At 33.7% G+C, this 14,480-nt stretch overlaps 1 protein-coding gene across 4 annotated transcripts in view; it reads left to right on the forward strand.

The window, feature by feature from the left end:
* The window catches only part of GRIK2 (glutamate ionotropic receptor kainate type subunit 2), a 368,787-nt gene that overhangs the window by 335,015 nt on the left and 19,292 nt on the right, over positions 1 to 14,480 (forward strand). For all 4 annotated transcript variants that reach the window (XM_042017417.1, XM_042017416.1, XM_042017418.1 and 1 more), the window contains one exon: positions 14,046 to 14,296. In XM_042017417.1, the coding sequence (XP_041873351.1) occupies positions 14,046 to 14,296 (251 nt within the window). The remainder of the gene's footprint in view (positions 1 to 14,045; positions 14,297 to 14,480) is intronic.

A 14,480-nucleotide genomic window follows, 5' to 3' on the forward strand; every position in this document is an offset into this window, starting at 1 on the left:
AGCTACTTTTCACTTTTCTGGTGTTTTTCTTTTTTTTTTTTTTCTTTTTCTTTTTTTTTTTCTTTTTCTTTTTTTCCTTTTCTATTTTCTACTTTGCAATTGGAAGGAACATAGATGAACACATCTTTTGGAAAAACCATACTTCATATATCTGGGATGGTTTCAGGTTCTTATTTCTTTCCTAAACTCCTGTTTCTCTTCAGCATGTTTGACAGCAGGCTACTTCCCATCTGGCTTGGGCAGATTTTCTACTGAATTGCCACTTGCTTCTATGTTGAACCTGGAGTACATAGATGTCTGGCAAGTGAATATTTGGAACTGATTCCATATGAATAGATCTACTGAGCATGCACTTTTCGGATCATCTGCCTTTATGTGGCAGATGAGGACTATCCGGTCTGTATATGCCAGACAAACTCTGTATGTGTGGAGATATATGCAAAATGATGCCTTTGACATTTTGAAAATGAAAAATGGTATGTGTAAGTAATCTTTAAAAATTGCATATATTTCTTCTAGCTCTTAAGAAATACAAAATGGAAAATAGTGCTTGAGAGATACAGTGTGTAGAAGAAATTAGTCATTTCTCTAATGTTTCTCTGTGGCTGAACTGCAGAAAATTGCAGAATCAGGCTAAGAGGGGACTTCAGTGGTGTAGCAGTGATGTTCCTATAACACCTGATAATGGTGAGGCAAAAGAAAGTTTGAGAAAAAGGTGAAATATACATTTCTTTATCCCTTATTCCTGTGAAGTTAATACAATCAAATTCTGCTATTAATATTAATAATGCCTCAGTTGCAAAATATAATAAGAAGAATCTTTGAATCTGTTACACAATTCTCTTCACTTGTACAAGGTTTTTTGATTAACTTTTCACTTGTGATCAAGATATGACTCCTTCTTCTAGAGCATATCACTTTTTGTATCACTGGCTCTTCCATATTGATGGATTACCAAGATGCCCTGAAAAATGCTAGAAAGAGTTTAACATTCAGATCCTTGAAAGCTAATTGTTAACTCAAAAATTGTTAAAAAATAAAAGGTGCACTCCCCTGACTATATAGAGACTCTTCACTGTGCATGGGGACAAAATACATCTCTCAGAATATGAATGATGTTAAATGATATATTTTGGGGTTAACATGTCCAGCATTTCATTGCCAAGGTAAGTCTTACATAAATACCCATTATACAAAGCTACAATAACTTGCAGTAGTAACACAGACACAGGTATGAAAATTTATTCATATAAGTGCATAAAATAGATCTGCACAGGGTATATTTATGAATTAAAAATAGAAAGTTGGCAAGTACTTTGATACAAGCAAGTTATACCTCACATGTCAAAAAGAAAAGTATAAGAATAAAATGAACAGCTTTCCAAGAGAGATGAATTGGCTGCAGGCCCCAGATATCATCACGTTCACTTAAGTTCAAAGTATGAAACAAAACTTCAAGGTTCTCATGTTCTATTGATTCAGAGGTGCCTTTTAAAGTGAAGTTCTCTTTTCTGTAAATTCAAATGAAATATCAAATAAAATGTCTTTTTTTAATGGACACTTTTACCTCTCACACAAAAAATTATATTTTTCACAGTGCATTGTTCTAAGAGATTCTCAAAAATGTGCCCACTCACACGTGAATTCCAAAAAAATCTCTTTGGCCAACTAATGTAATGTACACATCACTTGAATGTAGAAATTTCTTTATATACTTTTGCATAATGTAGCCAATCTTAACATTTTTAAATTATATTTTTGTAAAATCAGAGCCAAGAGTGGGGTTAGTTTCCTTTCTTTTGTAATTTTTTGAATTTCAATCAGCTGTGTAGCATGTAATTAAAATGTTGTTTGGTGTATGCGCATTTTGAAGACAGTAAAATTAATATAATTTTATCAGATGTAGAATCTAAAAAGAGTATTTTACACTCCACTCACTTAAAATAAAGATTTCACTGCAAAAAAAAAAAGGGTTTCAGACAATAATTTATGATCTGCTACTTGATGCCTTCTCTAGGAATATGACTTCATTAATTATTTATATTTACCCAAGCCATTAATAAATTAAATACAATAGTGTTGTTCCTACCTCAGTGAAAGGCTGTTGGATTCAAAGAGAATTTAAACAAATAAATAGTTTAATCAGCAAATGTATAACAATTATAATGTTGTATCCTGTAAGCATGTATAAATTCAGCTGATTTATATTGCCAGTTCTGTCTCCGGGGAGTGACCTGGAAGAAGTGTTCACAGTAAAAATTTATGTTATAATACTGAAATTTTTTAACTCACCTGACCATGTTCTTAATGCAGGTATTTTACAAAATATTTCACTATCTGCCTTTTTTTAGTGGCATGTTTCCAAATATAGAAAATTTTAAATCAGGCACAGTGGGAAATATAAATTACTGAAGACAGATTTTTTAATAGATGCTTGTAATTTCAAATATTACAACTTAATATATTAAAAATACAAACAAATAAATGATTCATTTCCTAAATATGCAACAGCAAGTGAAGAGAATAGTCTTAACTCTCCCTTTGGAGTTCAGTCAGCCTCCTTCCTTTCTGCATTTATTATTCCAGACAGATTTTGCAACCTGTTTTTTTGGTAATCATCTAAAACTTAGTTTACTTTTGGGGCTTGCCTGTAAAATAAAAAGCAGATAAAATAAGAGTAAATGCCTTGTAAATGTGTGAATATCCTATAGATATGTAGGATGTTGTCCTCTATGTTTTGTCTAGCTTTTAAAAGACCAGAGCTTTGATATTTGCAATAGCATATCTGAATAGGTTGTGTGGGAATGGTTCAAAGCTGCACCAGGAGAGGTTTAGGCTGGATATTAGGAAGCATTTCTTTCTCCAGAGGGTAGTCAAACACTGGAACATGCTTTCTAAAGAGGTGGTTGATGCCCAAAGCCTATCAATGTTTAAGAGACATTTGAACAATGTCCTTACCAATGTACTTTTACTTGGTCAGCCCTGGATTGGTCAGGCAGTTGGACTAAATGATTTTTTAGGTCAGTTTAAACTGAAATATTCTATTCTATTCCTTGGATACCACTTTTTATGCAGTTTATTTTCTCTTTTTTCCTCTTTCTCCTTCTCTTTCTCTTTCTCTTTTTTCCTCTTTCTCCTTCTCTTTCTCTTTCTCTTTCCTTTTTCCTTTTGTCCCTTGTCTTTTTCTTTTTCCTTTTTCTTATGTCTTTTTTTTTTTTTTCTTTTACACTTAGAGAAGGTTACTAGATGCTCCCAAACTATTGAGTTGGAATAACTGAGTGCCTTCAGCTTACTTAGTATTCCAAATATGTTTTATTGTAGGTAATCAGACCAATCACATTACTTCAATTCTTGCCAATGTTCAGTTGTGACAGAGTTTTTTCTTCTTGGTAAGAAGATGAAGTTCTTCCTTGCTTTTCCAACCGCTTTCTGGAGACAGATTTGAAGGAAAAGACTTTTTCCTTAAAGAAATGTTTGACAAGAGACTTTTACATGCTTGATGCTGCCATTCTGTGGTGCTCTTCACTGGTCCTGCAAAGGTGCACAAACATTCCTGCACATTTTCAGCCTTTTCCTCTAATTTTAATTTAATTCTATTAGAAACAACAGGGATAGCAAAGATTTATAGATCTGATTCTGTGAACCAGGTCATTTATTAAATCAAAACAAAATGAAACAAACAAAAAAAACCCCCCAAAACAAAGACTCCTAGGCATAACATTTCTGTCTCTAACATATGTAAATACAATAGTAAGACTGAAATTTCACTTTCATGTCAAACTGCCATAGGGCTGCTGCAGTTTGCAAAAACTGACAGCTATATGAGCTGGTTTAGTGACCTAAAGTGCATTTTTTTTTTTCATAAAATTATTTTGCTTCATATTTATCTACATAGCTGCTAATGAGGCTGGAAGACAACTATTCATAGTATGAAGGAAGAAGTGATAGCAGGCAAACATGGATGTGGAAGAGAAAATGGGATTTCTGCACAGCAAGCTGTTAGGCCAAGTCTGAAGAAAATCCTGAGAGACTTTCATGCTTTCTGATGGTTTCAAAAAGGTCTAATGTATCTCTCAGTAGCAGGAATAAAACAGTAGTCTAACAGATATGAGTAGATGCAGTGCAGAGGGGAGATGTCAAAGTGACTTTTCCATATCTTTAAATCTGTTTTTTTCCCAATATTTTCCATTCATTCTATGTCAAAGTTTGCAGAACTTGAGCGTCATCCCCTTCACATTGGTGTTTCTTTTTTTTTCCTTCTTTTTCTTTTCTCCTGGAGGTCTAGGTTAAGGATCAAAGAACATTACGGTAGCAAGAGAGGCCCAAGAAGAGATAATACTGGCTTGTATTAAATACTTTTAAAAAAGAAAGAAAAAAAAAGGGATCCCATGGATCTTTTCAAAAGTAACTGTTTGGAGTTTTTAAACATTCCTTACTCTTTGAAGCTAAGTCCTTACAGTAGCTAAGTCTGCTTTTTGTCTCCTGACATAATTCTCTTTTCACACCTCCGCCAAACTTAAAAAGTGACATGTTTTGAAGAGTCGTTTTGAAAACTTTCCTTAAATCTCAGGCAAGACTAGAAAACAATGCTAGTGAGGACGATGACTGAGACTTGCCGGCACATTTATTTCAACTAATGCATGTGTTTGGCAGTCAGTGATCAATGCAGAACATAATTTTAGACACCTTTTTCTAGGAGACATGGGCAGGTTTTTTTTCTTAAATATTTTTGTTACTTCTCTTAAACATTAATTAAGCAATTTTCTAAAATCAGAATTATATGTTGCCTTCTTTGAAGAAATAAAAGAAAAAGAACACCTTAGGCTCCACAGAGACAGTTAATGAGATTTGCTTCTACTCTTCCAGTAACTCTGTTGTGTCTGACTCCGGTGGGTAAACAGAAGGTCTATTCTTTTTACACATATGTGATTAAATATATTTATGTAAAACCAGCAAAGTCACAGGTATGAATGATACAGAAACCTTTCAAAACACAGTCAGTTTCAGAAGTGAAAGGAATAAAAGGTAAATTATATATAAATTTAGTCCCCAAAGTTGTTAACGATACACTTGGCTGATGTAACTGGAAAAAAATTCTACATATCTGAAAATACTGAACAGTTCAGAAGTTTAAAATTTTCATTGTTGCAAATGTATTCCCAGATTTCTTCTGTAAAGTACTAAACCCAAGAGTCAACACTGGCTGTCAGTTTAATCATTGTCGTGATTTCAGACTCTGTAGCTATTTCCTGCCGATATTGTGTGGGACACTGAGGGTATCTGAGCCATCTTTGTTACCTGCTGTAAAGTACTGTTCCTGGAGAAAAATTTCCATCTCACAATCCAGTACTCTACTTAAAAACTGTCCATATTTTTTTATGTATATGTCTATATTATACACTCTTATTTAATTTCAAATTTTTTTGGCACTTTGAATATAAATACTTAACATACAAACATTTTCCCCCTGCCTGTAGTTTCCAAGATCTAAAGTAGTAGTTGTAGTAATAATAAAAGTAATAACAATAGTTCTAGGCAATAATTTGGTTTTATTGTTAAGACACCCTAGTTCTCTTGAAGCTACTTATTACCTTCAGACCATACAAATTACATATTATGAACATTTTTTACTGGTCCTTGGAGATGAGACATATAAACAAATCTGTCTCTGTAGAAATAAATAGGAAACCATGTACCAAGACAGAATACCTTTTTCTTCTGCTTGCCTTAGTCTGTAATCCTTCATACAATCTGAACTGTAATATTCATCACTTATACATGCATAAAAGTGCTGAGCTTCAGTCCTCCTGTAACTAAAACAAATTAATGCATTTGTCTTCATTAGTTGAACATAATGGGGAAAAAAAAAGAAAAAGGTGCAAATTATTTATTTTTATGCAGGTCAAGCCATGTATTGAAACCAATTTGAGAATTTCAACTGCCTGAGCAGTTAATTTATTATTTCTGAAATGTAAGAATGTGTACCTAACAAATTTGATGAAAGAACTGTTTTTTATGGTTGCCTCAGGATTATGAGCATATTGAAGCACTATCTGGGAGGCATGCTGAGACTGAGTTTTATATCAAGGAATTGTCAAAACACTTAACATCCAGTAGTTGTGAGCAGACTCTGCCTTAGAGAAGCTTCTTCTAGTAGGAATTTAAGAAAACGATGTAACCAAAGCAAAGACATGATTAAACTTCATGTGGATGTTATTGTGCCTGGGGCCATTATGTATGACATTCATATATGTCATATACATGGTCTAGGAGTAAGTCATATGAAAAGCAACTGAGGGAGCTGGGGTTGCTTAGCCTGGAGAAAATGAGGCTTAGGGGAGACCTTCAAGAAGATCAGCCTTTCTCCCAGGCAACTAGCAACAGGACAAGGGGAAATGGCCTCAAGCTGCTCCAAGAGAGGTTCAGGTTGGACATATGGAAGAATTTCTTCACTGCGAGTGTTGACAAGCATTGAAACGGGGTGCCCAGAGAAGTGCTGGAGTCACCATCCCTGAAAGTGTTCAAGAAACAACTGGATGTTGCACTTTGTGCTATGGTTTAGTTGACAAGCTGGTGTTTCATCAAAGATTGGACTTGATGATCTTGGAGGTCTTGTCCAAACTTAATGATTCTGTGATTCCATGGGTCTATGGATTGCATTGACAAAGACTCATCTACAACTTTAAAATATCTCTGGCCTGATGCATTGCCCTCAATTAGAAAAAAATTGGTTTATTACATCCCAGCACATGATGTTTCCATGGTTTGCAGTTAGATGGACCCAAGTCCACTTCATACCTCACTTCATACTCATGATGAGACAGTTAATAGCAAGATATTAATTGTTTAGAGAATTTCCCTTTTAGCTTGCCAAAGGATTGGGGTGTTCTTCAAGAGTGTGAAATGAGTTTTCAGGTCTGGACAGTTTTGTTATGACCTTACACTTTTCTTGTCTTTCGATGTAATCTTATCTGACTGACCAAAATCTTCACATATACCAGAAATGCTTGTAGAACTTCTTTAGGTTTCATTAATTCATGTGTTTATTGCTGGGTAGTGTTAGACAAATATTTCTTTCAGAGGAGGCTATATTTGCAAACCATTCATATGTGAGTGTCACAGATTTGCAAGGCGAATTGAAAAAAAAGAAAGCACTGTATAAATATGGAATACTTTTATCTGTGGCAAAAATAATATCATTGATTTTCTCACTAGAGGTTTCAACAAAGATATCTTCCCATTCTGCAGCTGTGAAATTCAACAGAGGTAGAGAGATAATAGTGTATGATGATTATGATCTTTTCAAATTGTCTGTGACGTCAAAATGCATGAATAGTCTATGCAAAGTGTTACTAACACTCATTTCTTTAATCTGTCTAAGAGATGTGCTTTAGAGCAGTTTATAATGATAGTTTAAGGAGGGACTCAAAAAATTAAACTATGTTGAAAACAGGAAAAAGGGAAAAATAGAATAGAGTTTAACTGGCTAATACAATAATTTAATAATGATCTGAGTATTTACAATAGTTAAAAAAATCCACAAACACCTTCTTCATTCTGTTCAATTAATTTTGGTACCACAAAAAGAAACAGAAAAATGGTGTATATTTTGTGTTAAACCTGTTATCATCATATCTTATTTAAATTATTCATCGTAAGCAACCATTATCTTGTTTTGTTTTGTTTTATAATGTACTCACTGTGGAGGAGAGATGTTTCAAGCTAGTTGCAAATTAATATTTTTAAGTATGTCCCTTTCCCCGTCCTAAACCAATAAGTACTTAAGAACACGAGAATGGCTACTCTAGTTCCAACTCCTGAATATTCATCTAACTTTGTTATCAATTATTTTGCATACTTATGACTGGGAAATTAATATGTAATAAATCTCAGCTACATCATCCATCTTGGTTACATTTCAGCTTTATATACCATCATGAACTTTTAAATGATGGTTCTATAAAGAAATGACCAGAAATTAGCCTGAGCTTCGAATGGTTATGTATGGGAAGAGGTAAAAACAATTAGAGAAATTAGAGAAAGTGTTTTGATTACATTTAGCATAAAATACTGATTTTAAGTGTTTCCTGACTTACCAGCAACTTATCTTTTTCAAGCCATACATGTAGCTTGAAGATGAAATATATATGTATATACAGATATAGATATCTATCTATATATATAAATATCTATATCTATCAATATCTATAGCTATATCTATCTAACTATATATATATGTGAAGGTATAGTGAACAGCTTTGGTTTGGATTTTGTTTTGAATGTTTCCAGTTTTAATTTAGATATGGGGTAGTTTAGACTGCTGTAAACATCTACTGAGGATTTTCCATTACAGTAACTGCAACTTAATAAATATTTACTGTTTACAACATGCCTGATATTAAAATATTATGATCCTAATGTAGCATGAGCTGTCTGGGTTAACAACAAGAATCTAGAAACACTGATTTTTTTTTTCACAAGAAAAGTAGATTTTGAAAAGGGAGCGAGGGATTGGGAACTGAGGGAATCCCTTTTCTCACTTCATATATTTCTTGGCGATTTTAGAACCCACAGATAGGAAGAATGAACCAAGCTATGTTGACCCTTCCTTCTGTCGCTTCCTTCCCATCCCAGTTGGAGAGGTTAAAGAAGGTTAGGGAGCTGAGGTGGCTGTAACTTTTAAAACAAAAATATTTCTGTGGAGATAAAGTACTTCCCCTATACCCAGTACCTAGTACTTTCCTGTGGCATGTTGTAACTGTAACTGTCAGTCTTTGTTACTGAGTGCTGACTATACTCTAGATTCCTGGAAGGTTTTTAGGCCCAGTGATATATGAGGATGTAGGAAATAATTTTCCATGGTTCCTCATAACCTAAACATCTACTCCACATTTATGTGTAAATGAAATACTTCCCACATTGTTTCTGTCATGCCTATGGCTGCAGTATGCATGACACTTGCAAGAAACTGAACTCCACATAGCGTGTCACCAGTTATCTCCTAGGAAGGAATGTCTATTCCAAAGGATGGAACTAAATTTTGTCTTGTAAAAGCAATAGTAACAGATGAGCAGAGATAATAGAAAAATACAAACACCAAAACTTTCAAATATGATATCACTAAGCACGCAACCAGTTTGGTGGCAGAACATTTAGTCTGTGGTTCTTGATAGGGCTAAGCTATTGGATAAGAGAGATGTTGTTAGGCTAAAACTTAAATGATTCACCCTTTCCCAGTAGTATATATGCTGTTAATCAGAATTCTTATGGAAATTTCAGGTATGCTTACACTGGGATGAGACTGTGATTGCAGTTGGTTGTATTTACACAAACTAACTTTAAGATAGATCAGTCTGGTGTAACCACAACGGGAATGGGTTCATGCTGAATAAACAAACTCAAAACAAATAAGCCAGAACTCTCCCATTCTTAGTGCTTTTTCCTTTCAACTGGTAAAACTAGAACTTGAATTGGTTGTTTTGTTCAACGTATACTAGTCACATACAGCTTCAAAACCTAGATATCTTTCCTGTTGAGTGTGGTTTTCTCCTTCCAATAAATACTTTATTACTCAGAAAAGTTCTAAATTATCTAAATTTTGTACCTAGGTTCTGAATGTGAACCTTTGTCTTTTGCTTAGGCCAAGCACACAGCGTATGATATAATGTTGCAAGATAAATAAAATGGTCTTGGGGTTATTTATAAAAAAAGAAAAAAAAATCAGGAATAAAATATGCTAACAGTGGTCTCTGTGTATTCAGAATATAATTTACTATCTAGCAAATCAGAAGTATGCAAGTGTGTCCTGTGGGCATATTTTAAAATACTAGGCAATTCATAGTGATTCCTTTTGGTAAAATGGACCTGGCATGATGAAACCAAAAATTTCCTGGTTGAAAATTTTCTTATTGAAAGTGTTAGCAGACTGCTGTTTTTCTTTTTGATTTACTTAGGGTAAAAATATGCTCCAACTACTTTCTTATGGTAGAATGGGTAAAACAGACTAAAAGTAACCAGGCAGGAGATTTTACTAAGTTAAAATCTAGTAGGAAGCATTTTCAAGACCAGCTAGATCAGCAGAATCTCAAAATACTAATCTGTATGCAGTGAAGTCTCAATATAAAAAGCTTATGTGTTCATAATTTATGTTTAAACATATCATAATGTGCATAAATCTTTATATACTGAGACTTCAGGGCAGAAAACATATCTATGCATAGCTTCTGCAGTAACTCTGGGAGACTGTTAGTTTTGTAGAGATGCTTTAGAAAAAGGTCTTTTATGCAAATTTTCATTTTTATTTTAAATTTTCATAAGCAGGTAACTGCACTTAGAAGTTATTGCTTCCCCTCTCGAGGTTGTTGAACTTGTGCAGGAAAGTACTAAGTTTTTTCTAATCTATAACAGAAGGGCTTAAAATTCTTCTGGCAGAAATTCTCATTCCTGCAAAAAGCAGCTGGAGTAGGATCAGTAAATAATGCATAGGTTTTATTCTGTAGGTCTCCAGTCCCAGTTTGTCATGGTAATATATAATCAGTTGATAGAGAAATAAAAGTGGGAGAAACAAACAAAAAAGAGGGGAGAAAAAGTCAGATATTTCCACACTGATCTTTTCCCTTTCTCTTCACTCAATGGAAGATTATATATTCAATTTTTTCCCCTGATTTTGGAGTTTTAAAAATCCCTGTCTGCCTCCTCCCTGTCTTCTCTCCATGTACTGACTTGCAAGACTGTTTATTTTTCAACTGCTTTGTCTTTCTATTGAAGGTTGAGATGTGAACTTTCTATGTCCTCATGTTGCAGAATTTTATTCTCTGTTTCTTTTATTTTTCTTTCTTTTTTTCCTTACACTTTATTACTTCACTCTTATTCATTCTATATGTATTTTGCAAATTCATTCATATGTATTTTTTGTGAGTCTTAGAGTTTCTATTTTCTTTTCATGGCTTTTTTGTTTTTGTTTTGAACAGTAAATTCTCTTAAATGAGAATTTAAATAAAATTATATTAAACACTTTAGGTTTAAAAACATAAAAAACAGGACTTGGCCGTCTTGCAACACCTCATGGCAGGGCTCAAGTCATCTTTCAGTCATGTAATGAGAGTAATAGCGAAAATTACCCATAAATGTCAGAAATCTTTTGCATTTACTTGCTAACATTTTTCAGTTCTACAGGGAAAACAGCTGTTACATCCAGGGTGTAATATGGGGGCCTTGACCATATTCTCTATTTATTGTTTTTTCTTTTTTTTATGCTACCTTTGTAATCCACAGATCAGACTGTGATACTTTTAGCCACTTCAGGTGCTTCTTGGTGGATTTTCCATTGCTGGGACTTGCAGTCCAGTCTGTAAGAGAAAAAAAGCTAGGAGAAAATCTAGTCTGAGGAAATAATATTGTTCATATGCTTCCTTTGTTCTCTTAATAGCTACTTGAATCAGTATAAACAGCATTAAAAATTCCTTTTTTTGAAGTATCAGATTATTAGGTGTACTTGGTATTTGCTGCAAAATGTAAAGCTATGAACTTACAACATTTGAAGTCTTTCAGAAATAGAATAGAACTACAGCATTCAGTACTAGTTTTTTCATGGGCATAAATTTTTAAATGCTTGATTTAACAGCAGCAATATATAATGCTGGTCATTCCACATTGATCCTTACTTGTGACAGGATCACTTCTTAGACAGGATAATAAGGTATAACAAATATAAACATTGCAGTAGAGACACCAAAGGCCCTGTAATATGTCCATTCCACAACTATTTATGCAAAATTTTGCAAACCACCGACAGAAAGTAATACAAATCCTGTTGAACTAAATCACTCTTAGCTGTGTGTTTCTAATGCAACCCTCACAAACTTAACTAATTTTAGACTGTATTAGCCCATGCTTTATTGTTCTGTCTATGAATTCCTCAGTTAATTTTTTAACTGCTTCAAACAGACTACAATTGTAAGTGTACAAATCTGATCCCCAGAAAAATATAAATAATACATGAAGAATAGATGGTACTCACTATATTTAGGCCCACAGAAAGTGTGGAAACAAAATGCAAATCAGTTTAATTAGAAAGCAGCCTGTCAGATCAGAAGACAGCTTAAACTGGGTCCAAGACTATTTCTCTGAATCTAATGTTATTTAAGTTGTTGTTGTTAAATATTGATATGCAGTGCAATGTTGAAAATATCCCCAAGAGATTACAGAATGCACTTACACTTCCCCAGGCTCTTCTGGACTAATCACTTTCTTTCTTCCATCTGACTGAAGCAATGTGTCAAGTATAGGGTTTTGCACAGTTCCAGCATCATCAGGATGGTCTGAAATGATGTAGCTTAGGCCCTTGCATGCACGAGAGAGTAGAAAAGAGTTTGTTTTCCTTTCTTTCTGCTTCCTATATAGTCCTGTGCAAACACAGTTTGCCTCCTAGCACAGATCATAATAATTTTCTAAACATAGACAATAAATGCACAAGTCCTTGCAATTTAAATACTTTGAGGATGGCTCTTCCCACTTTTTATTCTTGAATAAAGGAAAAGGTGCTTTTGTAATTAGCAGTCCTTTCTATGTTCTATACTGGCACAGCAGCTCTTTGTTATAAGGTTTCTTCTCAGGATAAGTTCTAGGTATGTAAAAAGAATCTGAAGAAATATGGAATAAGTTAAAAGAAATTAAAAAAAATAATATCTATGTTTTCCAACAGTTTAAAGACTATAAAACATCCTATCCATGCATTTCTTCAGCTCCTTCACAGTTGATCACAGTACATTAAACAGTTAAACAGGCAGCATCTCCCTAGCTGATACAGAGGATTTTTTTAAAAGGTTAACAAGTTAATGAAAATGTATTTTATTACTCAGCTGAAAGAAACCCTAAAAGCTATAGCCAGTAAGTAACATTATTATGATAGAAAGATAAGGGGCGGTCTTAATTCTAGAATTGCATTCATATCAACTGAAAGAGGGGATGCCATGCCTTTTCATCTACTCTTTTTCTTTCTTTCCTGAGATTTCTTAACCACTTTAGTGAAGAGTCTTTTGTTCCTGTTTTCGAAGGAGGACAAGAAAAATGATGGCTTTGTTCTCTACTTAAACATTGCACAAGTCTTAACAGAGAAAGCACTTCTAACTGACATGATTTACTCTCTAACATTAAGAAAATAAAAGCTTTCTCCATTGCCATTATTTAATTATCAATGTAGATTTTAAAATACTATTTGAAAAGCCCTTATGCACAATGTAAAGAAAAAGAGAGCAGATTATATACAAAGATATGACACCAGCCTTTGAACTGCCTCTTGAAATACTGAAATGTTCAAAAGCTATGAAATTATCGTGTCATTTTAAAATACTGAAATATGAGAAAAAGATACATCAAAATATGATAATTTAATTCCCTGTTATCCAAACACACTTAACCCTATTTTTTCTGAATGTATTGATACCTGGTACTGTTAATAAGTAAGTGCATGTTGAAAGGTATTTTAAGTGCCTGACAATATATCAAATAGAGACTTTTGTGAGTTGGTCCTGAAACATAAATTATTTTTCCCTCTTTTCATAAAATAATAGGATAAAGTGTTCATTAAATATCAGACCTTGTATTAGCTTTAGAGTAACAAGATATGAAGCAACAGCCTGTAGTTTTATGTATATTGGACAAAATCTACTGAAGCACATTTAAACACTTATTGAGAAAAATAATTGAAAAAATTGGAAGAAGAATACTGTTTGCCTGAATATAATAGTTGGACATGAAGACATTTGAGACCATGGGACTAAATGTGATAGGAATTGTTGCATCAAGTGGCCTGGCTTACTGGCAACACCAGCTGGCTCAAGATTTATAGATACATATTTGTGTGAGCAAGAGGGTTTTTATTTATGTGACCAGTGTGACTTTGTTGAGAATCAAATGGCTTTTTGATTAATATTATGGCTGTTAAAGATATAGTTTTTCATGAGATATTATTTATTCTTATTTGGAATAACTAACATTTCGTGTAATAAATTCCATGTGATATTTCTTCCCTGTGGTCTCTTCAGGTTCTCCATACAGAGACAAGATCACTATAGCAATTCTTCAGCTGCAGGAAGAAGGCAAGCTCCACATGATGAAAGAGAAATGGTGGAGAGGCAATGGTTGCCCAGAAGAGGAAAGTAAAGAGGCCAGTGCTTTGGGAGTTCAAAATATTGGAGGAATCTTCATCGTGCTGGCAGCAGGATTGGTGCTTTCTGTCTTTGTGGCAGTGGGGGAGTTTTTGTATAAATCAAAAAAAAATGCCCAGTTGGAAAAGGTAAATATTGTTATTACCAGTTTATTTTTTATTTATGGTTTATTTAAATAATTCTTTAATCATTTAGTGATGTTTAGTGAAATATAGGTGATGCATATTTACTGTTTATTCTTATAATAAAGTATTTGTATAACAAAGGATGACAGCAAAATATCCAAAGTTTTACATTTACGGCTTTTAATTT

Source organism: Corvus kubaryi, unplaced genomic scaffold (assembly GCF_017639235.1).
Source record: "Corvus kubaryi isolate FWS band 111438036 unplaced genomic scaffold, C.kubaryi_AGA036_p1.0 split3-73, whole genome shotgun sequence".
Taxonomy (NCBI): domain Eukaryota; kingdom Metazoa; phylum Chordata; class Aves; order Passeriformes; family Corvidae; genus Corvus; species Corvus kubaryi.